We start from the raw sequence: 14,133 nt of genomic DNA, 5'->3' as shown, positions 1-14,133 counted from the left end.
AGTGAGTATTAAAGGTTTTTAAGTACATAAGATATATACGGGAAATATGGGAGTTAAGGTATTTGGAAAGGGAAATTGGGGCTTAATTACAGAAAACCCTGATTGCTAAGTTTGAATGTGATTTGGTAAGCAATGAGGAGTCATTGAGCATTTTCATGCATGAAATTACCACAAATTTTATTTTCTTAGAACCATATATTAATCATAGGCTACATATATATTTAAAGCTCTCTATGCAGCAGAGCCAACACACACAGGCCTCAGTCCTATATAGGAACACAGGTCTAAATCCTATTGCTGAGACTGAACCAAATGGAGAGGGAAAGGCCAGTAAACAAATATGCGCCAGTGAGGAAAGTAGGCATAGTAATCAAGATAATGTCACTTGTGGTCTGTAGATGCTGTAAGTTGAATAGTTCATTTTAACTAAGTGCTGGATTCCCTAAATAACAACTTTTTGAGAGTCAGAATATAGTATCTGATGATGATAAACTATGGTCAAGTTATAGCTTTTAGTTGGTCCTCATTTCTATACCTCACTCCAAATTCCAGCCATCTTCAGCATTTAAGGCCAATAAAATTCTTGGACCATAAGAAAGGACTAGAGTTAGGGGCTTTAGTTCAAGGACACACTCAATGACATAAGTGTCTGCCATATGCTAAGAATCCTTGAGCTAAAGGCAACTAACCCAATCCTAATTACAGGATAGGAAATACTCTGCCATTCATTAAAAAACAGTCCAATAGCATTTCAAACAGCATCATTATTATATACATATATCATACACACACACACACACACGCTATGTAGACAGAAAGTTAATTACCTCATGATCATGAGTGGCCTGTCGGGCTGCATCTAAAAATATGATAGAATAAGAACATTAAGCTGAAAAACGAAACAAAATAACAAAACCTAAAGAAATGACTGTGCTAAGCTACAAAAACTGCTGGTATATGTGGGCTCTCAAAACATATCATATTTTCTCTGATAGCTTTATTAATCAGTCAACACAAGTTAAAAGGGAATCCCATCTTACAGGTTATGCAGTTAGACACAAGAGAAACAGCAGACACAGTTCTTACCTTTGAGGAGAACAGGGTGGGAGAGTGGACAGGAAATACATGCCAAAGGCTGTTTGCACAACATTACAGTTTAGCAGGCAAGATGCCCAAATGTGGAGAAGACGCAATAGCTCAGGAATGACAGGCTATTATGAGTGGGGCTTCTTTCTTTGGCAGTGTTTCCTGAAGAAGGGGAACTTTTAGCAATATTTTAAGAGTGTGATGAACAAAAGATCCATGAAGACCGGGATCTTCTGTATCTTGTTTACTTTTGCATCCTTAATGCCTAGGTGAGATCCTGATATGTAACAGGAGGTGTTCAATACATTTTTTGAATACACGCATACATGAATGAGTGAATTAAAAGGATGATTGATCACTGGAAGCTGGGAGAAATGATCACATGAAAGGCTTAGAGGTGTTACAGCAAGGTGGTTATGTAGTGTAGCAGACAGATTTGTTTAGAGGTAGAGAAATGACTAAATTGGAAATAGAAGAAGAAAAAGCACAGACAACTAAAAGGGGTCTTGGAGCACAAGCCAAATTGTTGATACTGGATATGGAAACCCAATTGAAATTTCTAAATGAGAGCAACGTGATTTTAATAAAAGTCCACGATGATGCTTGTAAGTTAATGTAGTACAATAGAGAAATGATAGAAACATACCTTTTGTATTATCACTCTAATAGTCAGCTTTGTGACACTCCATCATGCAAAACAAACTACAAATACATTTGGTTCTGGTTCTGATACCTTGCCTATGAGATTTGCCTTTCTGACGGTCCTGGGTTTTCCTACTGAAAACCTTGTAGGCCTCAGTCTTCTGATACTGCTCCAGTTCCTTCATGTAACGCTCCTTATCTCTGTCTGCTTCATCAAGGTAGCGCTGGGAAAGAAATATGGAATTTTTTTCAAGAAATAGGTCTTACTGAGGTAAAATACCAATGAACTCTTTGAAGAAAGCAAAGGATAATTAGCACATGGAAAGAAAAGTACAAGTGGGATTAGCTTTGAGAATTAAAAAAAAAAAAGTCATGTGAATAGAATAAAATATAATCTCTCAGTTATAAAAGAAATGGGTGATTCTAACTTTTTAGACTATCGCCTTTCTTAACTTATTGAAGACAAGTTCTATTGAGGTCATTCTCATAAAAAATTCACAAGATTATAGTTCTTCTACTAATCCTATAGACAGAACTACACATGGCCCTAGAGTCCTCAAGACTGAACACCACATAGGCACACTTAATCTTCCCAGGGGAAAGGATGGAATATTACTTTGTTTCTTTATCCCCAACCCATTCTGAGGAGATGATCTCATACATCAATTGGCCTTTAAGAGCCAGAAGAGTGGAGATACAAGGAACATAAAGAATGACCTCATCCTATGGACCTAAAATGGACTACTGTGAGAGAGCCTGTATCTACATGCTTTGTGCTATTAATTATTTAAACAAAGTTCATTGATCTACTAGGATAATTTTGTTTAATGCCTTGTACTTTTCACTCATCATTAGGTTTAAGAAATAAAGTATAAAAATACTCTTCTAAATGAACACAAACAAGAGTTAGAAATTATGTTAAAAGCCTTGTCCTACACAAGAGCCAGATGTAGGGGTCAAATGGCCAAGTCTGGGACAATTTAAGTATCAAAATGCTCAAGTATAGTAATAATTTATAAACCATTGGGAAAAAAAGAAATTCATATGCCTATGCCAATCGTAAATAAATAACAAACAGATACATAAATGGAGGGAGGAAGAGGGCTCTTGCTTAGATTAGAATGCCGAAGGCCAACTGGCAAATGTGGAGGGAGTGCTAGAGTTGGAAAATCATCATTTTGCAACCATCATGGTAAATATTAGATCAGGCAAAAGTTATTAATGAATGCTAAATCTAGGGGGAAAGTTTGATATGGAACAGACTATTTGAATGTTCTTAAAATGTCTCTGCACAGACTACTTATTAATTATAAGGGAGAGTAAAAAACTTCTGTGAGTGAGCAAAATTAACATTACCAATGAGGAATAAAAGACATTGCGTGCCTGCATATGCGATACCCTGAGAAGGACCAACGTCCACCTATGCAGTATTCTGACCAAGAATGCATAACCTCAATCTAATCATGAGGAAACATCAGACAAATATAAAATGAGGAATGTTCTGTTGAAAGTAAACAAAAAGGAGGGGGAGGAAGAGGGAGAGATGGTATTCCTAAAAAATATCAATGTCATAAAAGACAAAGAAAGGCTGTGGAAATATCCCGGAATAAAGGAATCTAGAGATTTGACTACTAAACTCAGAGCCTGACCCCTGCACTGGAATCTGAACTGGAGGGGGAAAACGTTACAGAGGAATGATGTTGGGTCAACTGACAAAACTGGAATATAGATGGTAAGTTAGATAAAAGTATTGTGTCAATACAAAATTATGAGGTTGTTAACTAAACTGTGGTTAAGTGAGAGAACGTGTCTATTCTTAGGAAATTCACACTGAAATATTTAAGGGTAAAGGGCTATGATGTATGTAACTTATATCAAATAATTCAGAAAAAAATTGTGTGTGTGTGTGTGTGTGGGTGTGTGTGTGAGAGAGAGAGAGAGAAAAGAGACAGCACATGCCCAATCTTGCCCAGGAGAGTATGAGCGCATGTGCAAAAAGAGAAAATGTGTTAGTAATAGGTCAATCTGGGTCAGGGTATTTGGGTGTTCTTTGTATTATTCTATGTTTGTAACTTTTTGTACATTTGAAAAATTATTTTCAAATAAAAATTTAAGAGCAAAAACAAACACGAAAACCCTTGCCCTGCCTAACTAGTTAGTTATCACTGTTGGTTATCCCTGGAGATGACTTTTGCTTTTTTCCTTATATACTTCTGTATTGTCTGAAAAAATTTTAAACGATGAGCGTGTATTAATTTTGAAATAAAAAAATTAAAGAGAAAAGAGTAACTACTATGTAAAGCTCATAATCCATTTATACATTAGAGCTAAAACAATGGATGATATACTCTGTTTTCTATTAGCTTGCTACCACAAACACAGAGCTTCAAGTTGCAACTCAATCGGATCTCTTTGAAATTTTTTGAATTCAGTTAATTCCCAAGAGTATTTTTCAATTTGGTTTTAGTTTGTTTGGAATCCTTTTTAAAGAGTGTAAGACATAAAAGAAATATAGATATATATCAGATACTGAAAATGCTGGGAACTTTTAACCCCTCCGACAATCCCTACCATCACACCACTTTTGTGGCATTTCAACCAGTTCGTGGCTAAGTTGTCCTTAATTCCTCTCAAATCTAACAAATGGATTTGTTTCAGTTTGGCAATAGGGTTAGTTTCTGTCTTGGAGGAAAGAGAATTCAAATAGTTCTTGCTTTATTTTTCATAGTAGGTTAAATTTGCCAGAACTCCAGTTTAAAAAGTTTATTAAAGCAGTAAAATCTTTTTCTTAAACAAAATTCTTATGTGAACATCAGAATTTTATCAAAAGACCTTTTCTCATTTAACTCATGACTTTTCACTTAACTCGGTAGAATAAACCATGCTGATAGATTTCTTAATATTGAACTACTTTTTACAAAAATCTTATATGAACTCTCAGCATATAAAGCAAATAAAAGTGGAGCTGCTTTGGTTCGGGGGGGATCCTAGAGTCCCTCCTGCTCACGTCCCTGCAGCAGACCCTGAAAGAGTATAAAAACCACTGTGGAGAAAAGAGCTATGAAGGACCCTGCTATTCTGGTCTCCTAGGCCCATGACAAAATTGAAGAATCAACAGTCCATTCTCTTTGCTTTTCTGACAAAAGTTATTTTTGAGATATAATCAAAACCAAGCAAAGGATCAGGAATAGGAACAATTACCTGTTTTTCCTCTGGAGGAAGTTTACTCCATTCATTGCCTAACATCCTTGTAATTTCTGGAAATGGGACTTCTGGTCTTTTTGCTCGAAGCTGTTCTCGACGCTCGTTCATGAACCGAACATATCCTGTAAGGGGGGATTTGGGTGCATTGCTGTCTCGAAGAGGTTTCTTCCTCTTTCTTCCTTTGGACCAACCTCCTCGTTTACTTCTTTGCTACAAAACAAGAAAAAATAAAAACCCCAAACCAAATTACAACAACAAAAATTTCCCCAAATAACACAATAATCAACACCAACAAATAAAACAGGATTAATAATTGCATTTTGCTACCATTAAGGCCCTGGATATTCAAAGCTCTCCAAACTTGTTATAGGTACAAATGGTTGCAATGCAGTTTTCAAGAAGGGACTCCAGATGGTTCACCTGCAGACCTTTTTATGTACCATGCTACACACTGTTACACTAAGGGGCTATTTTAGTGCTAATCCCAACAGACAAGAATAAGGGGTACCATGATCACATAAGCTCTGGCCTTCATATGCACTTAACAAATCCTGACTCCTGACAGGGGAATATTCTAAATGAGAAATGCAGCACATACACAGCACTGTGCCAGGGAAGCAGACATTGCTACAGTAGATCAGAACAAGATGCTGTCACGTGCACTGGGCAAAAGAAGAGACAAGTTGTAGTACTAGGATTAAAATCATGCATGAAGGGTGTTTCTCATTGATATCATTCAAAGACCAGTTTATTTCCCACAGCAGACAGCATTATAGATTTTAAAATTAATATCTAAGACTTAGAAAAATTTCAGCAACTATAATATATCCAAAATGAATACTAGTTCTTTGGCTTGCTGGTTTATTTCTTAAGATGTTTATTTTATAAAGGCAGAGGTCTTTATATGTTATTAGTTAAATCAAAAGACAAAATCGCCCCCCAAAAAGTTTAAAGGACTGAAGTACCACTATTGTTTTACCACAGCCTTTTTCTTTGTCCTTTTAAACAGGATGCAAGGTACTTTTGCTTCATAATTTTACAAATACACATAGCCTATCAGTTAATAAAGTTTTATGGATACAAGCATTTTTATTTCAGAGAAGAGAAAGATAAGCCAAATGGGACAAAAATATCTAAATATTAATTACCATACTGCACTCCTCCAAATATATATAAAATGGTACAGTAATTCAGCATTGGGCAAATGGTGTATTTGGTATCAGTTTTTTTGTTTTTCTTTTTTGTTTTTGTTTTGTAAACCCAGTAACATTTAACATTAAAGCTACTAAGGATTTAAGATGTTTAAGAAGCTTTAGGCATTCTTCATAATCTTTAAGAATGCCAACATAAAAAGAATCAGCTCTTTCAAAATAAGAACAAAGACAAAAGTCAATGATGGTACTCTTTTATAGCTGAAAAAAAAAAAGAGTACCTTAAAACATAGACAATGTAATCAGTCATTTGTGAGGAACCCTGACAGTCCAACAAGGGAATGATGGCCCAGGTCCATACAGAACCTCTGTGTGAATTAGAAAAAGATGCCCCCTATGGGACAATGAATGACTTGGTAAGTCGTGTGAACCGTTTGGGCACATATGACTCCATGCTGCAGGGTTTGGTGAGCAGAGTGTGGTCCTGAGTAAGGGCATGCGGACACCTCATTAATTACATTTTTAAAAAAAATAAATTTATTTATTTTATTTATTTATTTTTGGCTGTGTTGGGTCTTCACTGCTGCATGTGGGCTTTCTCTAGTTGCGGCAAGCGGGGGCTACTCTTTGTTGCGGTGCACGGGCTTCTCATTGTGGTGGCTTCTCTTGTTGCGGAGCACGGGCTCTAGGCGCGCGGGCTCAGTAGTTGTGGCTCGCAGGCTCTAGAGCACAGACTCAGTAGTTAGATAGCCCGTGGCTCACGGGCTTAGTTGCAGCATGTGGGATCTTCCCAGAGCAGGGCTCGAACCCATGTCCCCTGCATGGGCAGGTGGATTCTTAACCACTGCACCACCAGGGAAGCCCTAATTACTTATTTAATTAAATCATGCAACTCATTCAGTAAGCATTTGTTGAGCATCTAATCTGATGCAGGTATAAATTTTCTAGGCAGGGGAAAAAGAAGAGTCTACTTGTCTCTGTATCATTAAAACCATTAATATGGTTCTATGTGAAACAAGAAATATAAAACAGAATATTCTGCAGAATGTAAGGAGGCCAGAGGATGAACACCTCGATCAACTCCCTTGCTGACTGCTTCTTCAGAAGCCTCAGAGACCAGTAACAGGAGGAGATGCTTCAGCTTACCTCATCTTCATGCCTCTGTTCATTGCCTTCTGCTGTATTTGAAGACTCATTCTGAAGCAACTGACCTTGGGAGAGATCCTCAACAAATTCTGGATTATTTGTGGATGATGAGGCTCCACTACTATATGGAACCTCTGGGTGGGTTATCCTGAAGAATGATAGGCAGAGTGGAAAAGTTCAGTATCAACAGCATCAAAAACTCCTACTTACCAAGGTTCAAGATAAATTTCACTGCCAGCAAAATCACATGCCAGCCCTTGAATTAATTCCCCCACCTCATTCTGTATAAATGTAAACAATGTCTCCGCAGCAATTATAGAGCATTTTAAAAAAGGTTTCAGTGCTTGATTGGATCAGGTCAGTTCCATGAAGAAATCTACTACTAAAAACAACTATAATCTTTCCCCCACAAATTACCTCTCTCCTCAACGTAGACTTTACATTTTAGTTCTGAGCATGCAACTTTTATATGCTAGTTTCATGTATCTCCTTTTCATGTAATAAAAGGAAAATACTATTAATGGAAAAGAACAGGAATGGGAGTTGAAGAGGCAGTTTGCCCCCCTATCACAAAAGAGAGCGTTCTTTAAGGGCATAAGAAATATCTCTTACGGTACATTCCACAGGCTACTCCTTCTTGGATTATAGTGTTTATTGACAATGAGATCATCTAAGAACCATATTATCAAGTTCAGTAAGTTCAGGTATAAATGTTAATAAATCAGAGATATACATTTTCTGTTCCTATCATTCTGTTCCAGATGAGTCAGCAAACCAGATCTCATCCTTCTGAAAAGTGGACACGAGAAGGTACAGATGACGGTTGGATCTTAGACTGAGTTATACCCTATCGCATTTAGATAAAGGAATGGAAATAAAGGTAACACCATGTGCTAGAGAGTTTGGGGTTTGGGGCAGGTAGTGGGGAAGGTGGAGGAAGATGTACAAGAGAGTAATGTTCAGTCATTATTCTGGAAGCATGTATACTCCATAGAGTTACAGAAAATACTTACAATGCAATATAAGTACTGAAACAGAGGTCTGTAAAACGTGCCATAAAGGTACAGTACAGGGGATGATGAATTTTATATGTATGGAGAGAATGTTAAGAAAGATTTTACAGAGGAGGTCTTAAAAGATGAAGAGGCATTCATCAGGTAAACAACATTATTACAGGTAGAAAGAACAGGGTATAATAGAAGAAAGGGAAACTTTTCAGGAGGCTACTGCAATAGACTAATTGAGAGACAAGGGCAAGCAGGAGAATAGGGGAGAGAAAGCTAAGAGATAACTAAGAGGTAGAATGACAAATCGAATATAAATAATGAGGGAGAAAGAAGAGTCAAAGGTAATTCTGAGATTTCTAGATTGGGTGATAATGTACTATTAACCAATGTAACAACTGGAATGTGTGTGTGTGTGTGTGTATGTGTGTGTAAGAAAGACAGATGAGAAAATGCTAAGTTTGAAACACTCATGGCATAATTAGGTGGAGCTGTCCCACCGACAAACTGGAAACATGCCCTGAGAGAACAGAAGTGAAGAAAAGGCAGGAGATATTTTGGGAGGCATCAGCTCATGGAAATAATGGGAAGTGCTAGATATTCTCCAGAAAGACAGTGAGAAGAAAAGTCAGGATAGAACTCTGTTGGAACAATATTTTAGGAGCAAGTGTTAGATGAGCTGGGAAAGACTAAGGAGGGCGTTAAGAAATCTAGGAGAGAATACTGTTACAGAGGCCAAGGCAGGAAGACTTTTGAGAAGGGGTTATTACACAAGCAAAAAGTTGCAGATGTCACATAAGATAGGCTAAAAAGTATCTGCTAAATCTGAAGATCTGAAGGACTTCAGCTGTACTCCCTGTACTTCATGGGAGTACAGTTTTAGTGGAGTTATGGGAATAAAAACCAGATTGAAGTGGACTGAGAAAAGAATGAAAGCAGATTCAGACTGTCCTTGAAAGGACAGAACTTTTATTTTTCTGAACACTTCTATAAAAAATAGAGGATTATAACTAGGAGGCTCCTACATTTTTGAGGTCCTGTGAAAAAGGGTAGATCAGAGAAGTTATTAACTCAATGCTAATTATCTTCTCTGAAGAGTTGCCATTAGAGATCCAGTTTGAACTTGGCAGCTTTGTTTTTCAAATATTTCAATCATTTTGGATGTCTTACAATATCTTTTCCTTCACTGTCATTCTTCATTTCAACTGTGCCATCAATTTTTAAGTTACTAACTCTTGCACATTCTTATTTCAGTAAAATATGAAAACTAGGTTTAGGAAAGAGTACCAGTCCTGTGAATCTCTTGACTGAAATGGATAGGAATCAGAGGGAGTGGTCAAAAGCAGCGAATGCCTTAGAGATGACAAGTTGAATAAAGACTGAAAAAAAAAAAAAAAAGGCTCCTTTGTTCCAATGAATGAATTGTCCATGCTCTTAGCTAAAGCCAACAACCCTTCCATTTGTGCCCTGGATCCCACACCCTCTAGCCTACTCAAAAACAAGTTTCAGCAATTCTGCCCTCTCTGGCATCACCAATTCTTTCCTCTCTACTAGATTAGCCTAATCAGCAAACAAATGTGGCATTATTACTCTTATCTGGAAACAAAACAAAAAACACACTTTCTTGATTCCACTTGACTTTTCTCCTTTCCTTTATGGACCTGATCTGAGGATGGTATGTTCCAAGATCCCCAGTATACTGAACCCTGTTTTCTGTTCTGTCTTCCACCCACAAATTTAATGCCTTTTCTATCTTAACTAAGCACTTATCATGCACTGTGTCCATAACTCTTGCAGTTTGAGTTGTGATAGCAAAACTAGCACGAATTTCTTTTTCCTTCTTCACGATTTCGCAGATAGAAGATTCATTCTTACCATAGATCTCAGCAACCTCAGCATATTACTTTTTTTTTTTTTTTCCTTTCCTTATTAAGTCAAGAACTTTCACCTTTTCACTTAAAGGAAGCACATTAGGGCTTCTCTTTGGCGTATCTGAATTGCCAGCATTACTACTCTTGCGCTTTGGGGCCATTATTAAGTAAAATAAGAGTTACCTGAACACAAGCACTAAGATACTATGACAGTCCATCCGATAACAGGCAGCTACCAAGTGACTAACAGGTGGGATATGCTGGACAGAGCGATGATTCACGTCCCAGGCAGGACACGGTGGGATGGTGCGAGATTTTATCATACTATTTAGAGTGGTGGGCAGTTTAAAACTTACAAATTGTTTATTTCTGAAATTTTCCATTTAATATTTTCCAACCGTGGCTGACCGTGGCAGGTAACAGAAGCCACGGAAAGTGAAATCATGGATAAGGGGGTACTTAGTGACTTCAACTGTTTATAGTGGAAAGAATTGTTTATAGTTATTGACTTCAATTGGTCTCCATTCTTTCTTAAACCCAACCCAAAGGAGATAAGTGTTCACAACTCTTGTCAAGGTCACCAGTGACCTCCATGCTAAATCCAATGTCATTTCTCAGACCTCATCTTACCGGATCTTCCAGAAGTATTTGACACAGTTCATCTCTTCCCCTCCCTTGAAATATATTTTTTACCTGGTTTCCAGGACCCTGCACTCCTCTGGTTTTTCTGATACCTTTTCAGGTACCCCCTTGAGTCTTCTTTGCTGACTCTTCCTCTCCTCCCTGTAAATGCTGGAGTATCCCTGAGTTCAAGTGTCAGGTCTCTTCTCTTTTCTACCTACACAGTGCTCATTTGTTTGATGATTTCAACCAGTCTCACAGCCTTAAATATCAGCTCTAATATGATGATGGACTCCCAAGTTTCTCTTTTTAGTCTAGACAGCCCCTAACTTCAGAGCCCTGTATGAAGCTGCCTATTTGACATCTCTGCTTGGATAGCTAATAAGCATCTCTATTTTAAACTCTCTAAAACCGAGCTCCTAAAATTCCCTCCTCCACTTGCTCAGTTTTCCCCATCTAATTTAATGGCAATTCCATCCCTTCAGTCGCTTAAGCCAAAAATTTGGAGCTGTCTTTAACTGCTTTTTTCTCCCTTCTCACATCTCATCTGGTCTTTCAGGCAAATCCTGTTTGGCTTACCTTCAAGATATATCTAGAATTCTATACTTCTCAACAACCCCCATTCCTATTATCTTTGAAACCCACTCCAGTGAGGTTTTTGTCCCTACTACTCTGCCAAAAATACTCTTGTCAAAGTCACTAGTGAAGTTTTTTGAGTCATCATCTCTCACTTGAATTATTTTAGAACCGTAACTGGTCTCCTTGCTTCAGCCCCTGCTCCCTTCACTCTATTCTCTATATAACAGCCACAGGGATACTATTTTAAAATGTCAGATCATATCATTCCGCTCAAAATCTCCCCATGCTTTCCCACCTCACTCAGAGTAACAGTTAAAGTCCTTACTCTGACCCATAAGATCCTACACGATCTAGTCCCTTGCTACTCAAAGTACCGGCCTTACACCAGCAGCAGTGGCATCATGTGGGAACTTATTAGAATGTAGAATCTCTGGCCCTAACTCAGACTTTCTGACTCAGCGTTTGCATTTTAATAAGATGTCTAGGCAATTCATAAGTGCATTAAAGTTTGAGAAACACTGATGGAGCCTATTACCCCTCCCCCTGGTATACTCTGCTCCAGTCACACTGGCCTCCTGGCTATTTCTAAAAGGCAGAAACACTCCTACCTCAAGGCTTTCCCACTCACTGCTCCCTCTGCCTAGAATAATCTTCCCCCTTAACTGAAGGCTAGCTAATTTACTTCCTTCAGGTTTTTATTCAAGTCACTTGTAAAGGCTTTCTGGGCCGTCTTATCTAAGATGGCACCCCAAGCCCTTCCTGTCCCTCTTCCTTACTTTATTTTTTTAATCCATAGTTCTTATCAATGTAGTATGCATTTTACTTATTTATCCTGTCTATTGTCTGACTTCTCCAGTAGAATTTAAGCTCTATAGGGGTTGGGATTTTTGTCCATCTTGGTTATTGCTTAATGTCTAGTGCCTAGAATGGTGCCTGGCACATAGCAGACACTCGGAACATTTTTATTGTACAAGTTGGACTCAGCAAGTAGGCAGCTTTTAGAAAAGTTTTAGAGAACAGTTTCACCTGAATAAAGTCAGAAGGCAGATATTAATGAGTTAAGAAAGAATGTCAGGGAAGGAAACAATTATAAAATGTAGTCTGTTTTTAAAGAGCTCTAAGGAATATTAAAATGATTCATCTTAGGGATTAGCTAGCACTTCAATCTATTAGTGAATACATTTCTTCTTTGGCAAGTAATGTCTAATAGAAAAGTAAAAATTCAAGTGGAACAGAGATTTTCAGTGGAAGAGGGACTACTGCTATTAGCCCTTTTCCATATTTCTTTATATATCTGTCCAAAAATACCAAAGAAAGGAGTTGGAGTTGGGTGGGGAGGGGTAGGTTGGGAGGAACAGAAGTCAGCTAGAGCTCCTAGGCATCTTGAATAAAGAGCCATACTAAAAATCTAATCTTAAAACAACAACAAAAAAACCTGATGTTTGGGGAAAAAATTATTTTAATATCTGTGGCAATTCAGACAGAAAATGAATTTGATTTTCGAAGCTAGCCCTGTGGCAAGTATTTCCTTAATGGTGACTATGTAATTCCCTTAACTGGGAGTCACTGATGTTTCCTAGATCCCACAGTACTGCTGTTCCAGTTCACAGGAACCACAGCATTGCAAATGACAGCTGAATACAGATATCAAAGCAGTTCACAATGGCTCTCATTCTCTTTGCAAAGCATAACAAACGCACCTTCTATTTTTGATATAAAACTGCCTCTTTAGCACCTCATATGTTGTCAGAAGCTGTTCTGAAGCCTAGGCAGAGGCCCAGTGTCCCAAAGCAGCTGCTTACCCAGTTGTAGCCAGATCATTACTCTCCTTGGAACCATCTTCATCTGCAAAAAGGGGAGGCAGGGTGGAACCAGTCATCAAGGTTTCCATCTCTCTAAAAGGAAGACAGAATAAAAAAAAAATTTAATGGCTTAATTATTTCCAGTTCAAGTTGCATTAATTTAAGAGCCAGCCTTCCTTAACTTTATCACATCAGCAGCAGAATAGAAACTGACCTAAATATTTATTTTCTTGACTTTGACACATCAATTTAAACTTTATGGTTAATGGGCTTTTAACCCCGGTCTTATCAACTGACCAGACTAAAAACAGATTTTAACAACTAGGACACAGTTTGGAAAATTCCTTTTTGTTCATTCAGAATATCTTCAAAAGTATTCTTCATTTCCGGTAAAAACTGTTAAGCAGAGTAACTCAGAAGCACTGCAACCCTGAGCAAGTTATTCAGCCTCTTTGAGATACAATTTCACCATCTTAGACACAGACAAAATTGCTGACTTAACCCACAGGGTTATTGTGAAGGATTAAACTGAAAGTCCTTCATAAACAGAGAAAGGCTAAGATGGTAAGTGCTTTGAGTATTATTATATAAAGAAAGGTATTGTTATTACAGCATTACGAGTTCTGAATCCCAGATGAATCATCCTTAGATTAAATGGTGACAATCTGAGTCCTCCAAAAGGAAATAATGCAAAGGAAGTAGAGGATGGAAGGCATACTGATGTGGTTCAAAATGAAAGAAACCACACTTCCAGGTCAGAAATATGCTCCACATCACCATGATGACCAACAGTGGAAATAGCATGCACCTGGGCACAGGAAATAACTAAGCCTAATTGAAGAAAGCAAATAAATCAGAAGAACCTGAGGTTATCAGAATGAAAGGACAAAAGGACAAAGTGACAAAGAGAGTAATTTCATTTAGCATATCGCTACAAAGAAAGATTTTTCCCTTTCAAGGCTTACTACCAGGGGCTTCACCCCGTATAGCTAAAAGCAGAAGCCTTCCATTCACCATGAAAATGATA

The 14,133-nt window shown here is 37.8% G+C and overlaps 1 protein-coding gene across 4 annotated transcripts in view; it reads right to left on the bottom strand.

Moving 5' to 3' along the window:
* Window positions 1–14,133, bottom strand: part of HMG20A (high mobility group 20A) — an 81,145-nt gene that overhangs the window by 16,762 nt on the left and 50,250 nt on the right. For all 4 annotated transcript variants that reach the window (XM_036843806.1, XM_036843807.1, XM_036843809.1 and 1 more), the window contains exons 2-6: window positions 13,107–13,199; window positions 7,230–7,377; window positions 4,930–5,142; window positions 1,820–1,952; window positions 828–859 (exon numbers count right to left, since the gene is read on the bottom strand). In XM_036843806.1, the coding sequence (XP_036699701.1) occupies window positions 828–859; window positions 1,820–1,952; window positions 4,930–5,142; window positions 7,230–7,377; window positions 13,107–13,195 (615 nt within the window). In that variant the 5' untranslated portion in view covers window positions 13,196–13,199. The remainder of the gene's footprint in view (window positions 1–827; window positions 860–1,819; window positions 1,953–4,929; window positions 5,143–7,229; window positions 7,378–13,106; window positions 13,200–14,133) is intronic.

Source organism: Balaenoptera musculus, chromosome 2, assembly GCF_009873245.2.
Source record: "Balaenoptera musculus isolate JJ_BM4_2016_0621 chromosome 2, mBalMus1.pri.v3, whole genome shotgun sequence".
NCBI classification, from domain to species: domain Eukaryota; kingdom Metazoa; phylum Chordata; class Mammalia; order Artiodactyla; family Balaenopteridae; genus Balaenoptera; species Balaenoptera musculus.
This window is presented reverse-complemented; position numbering and strand designations above follow the sequence as displayed.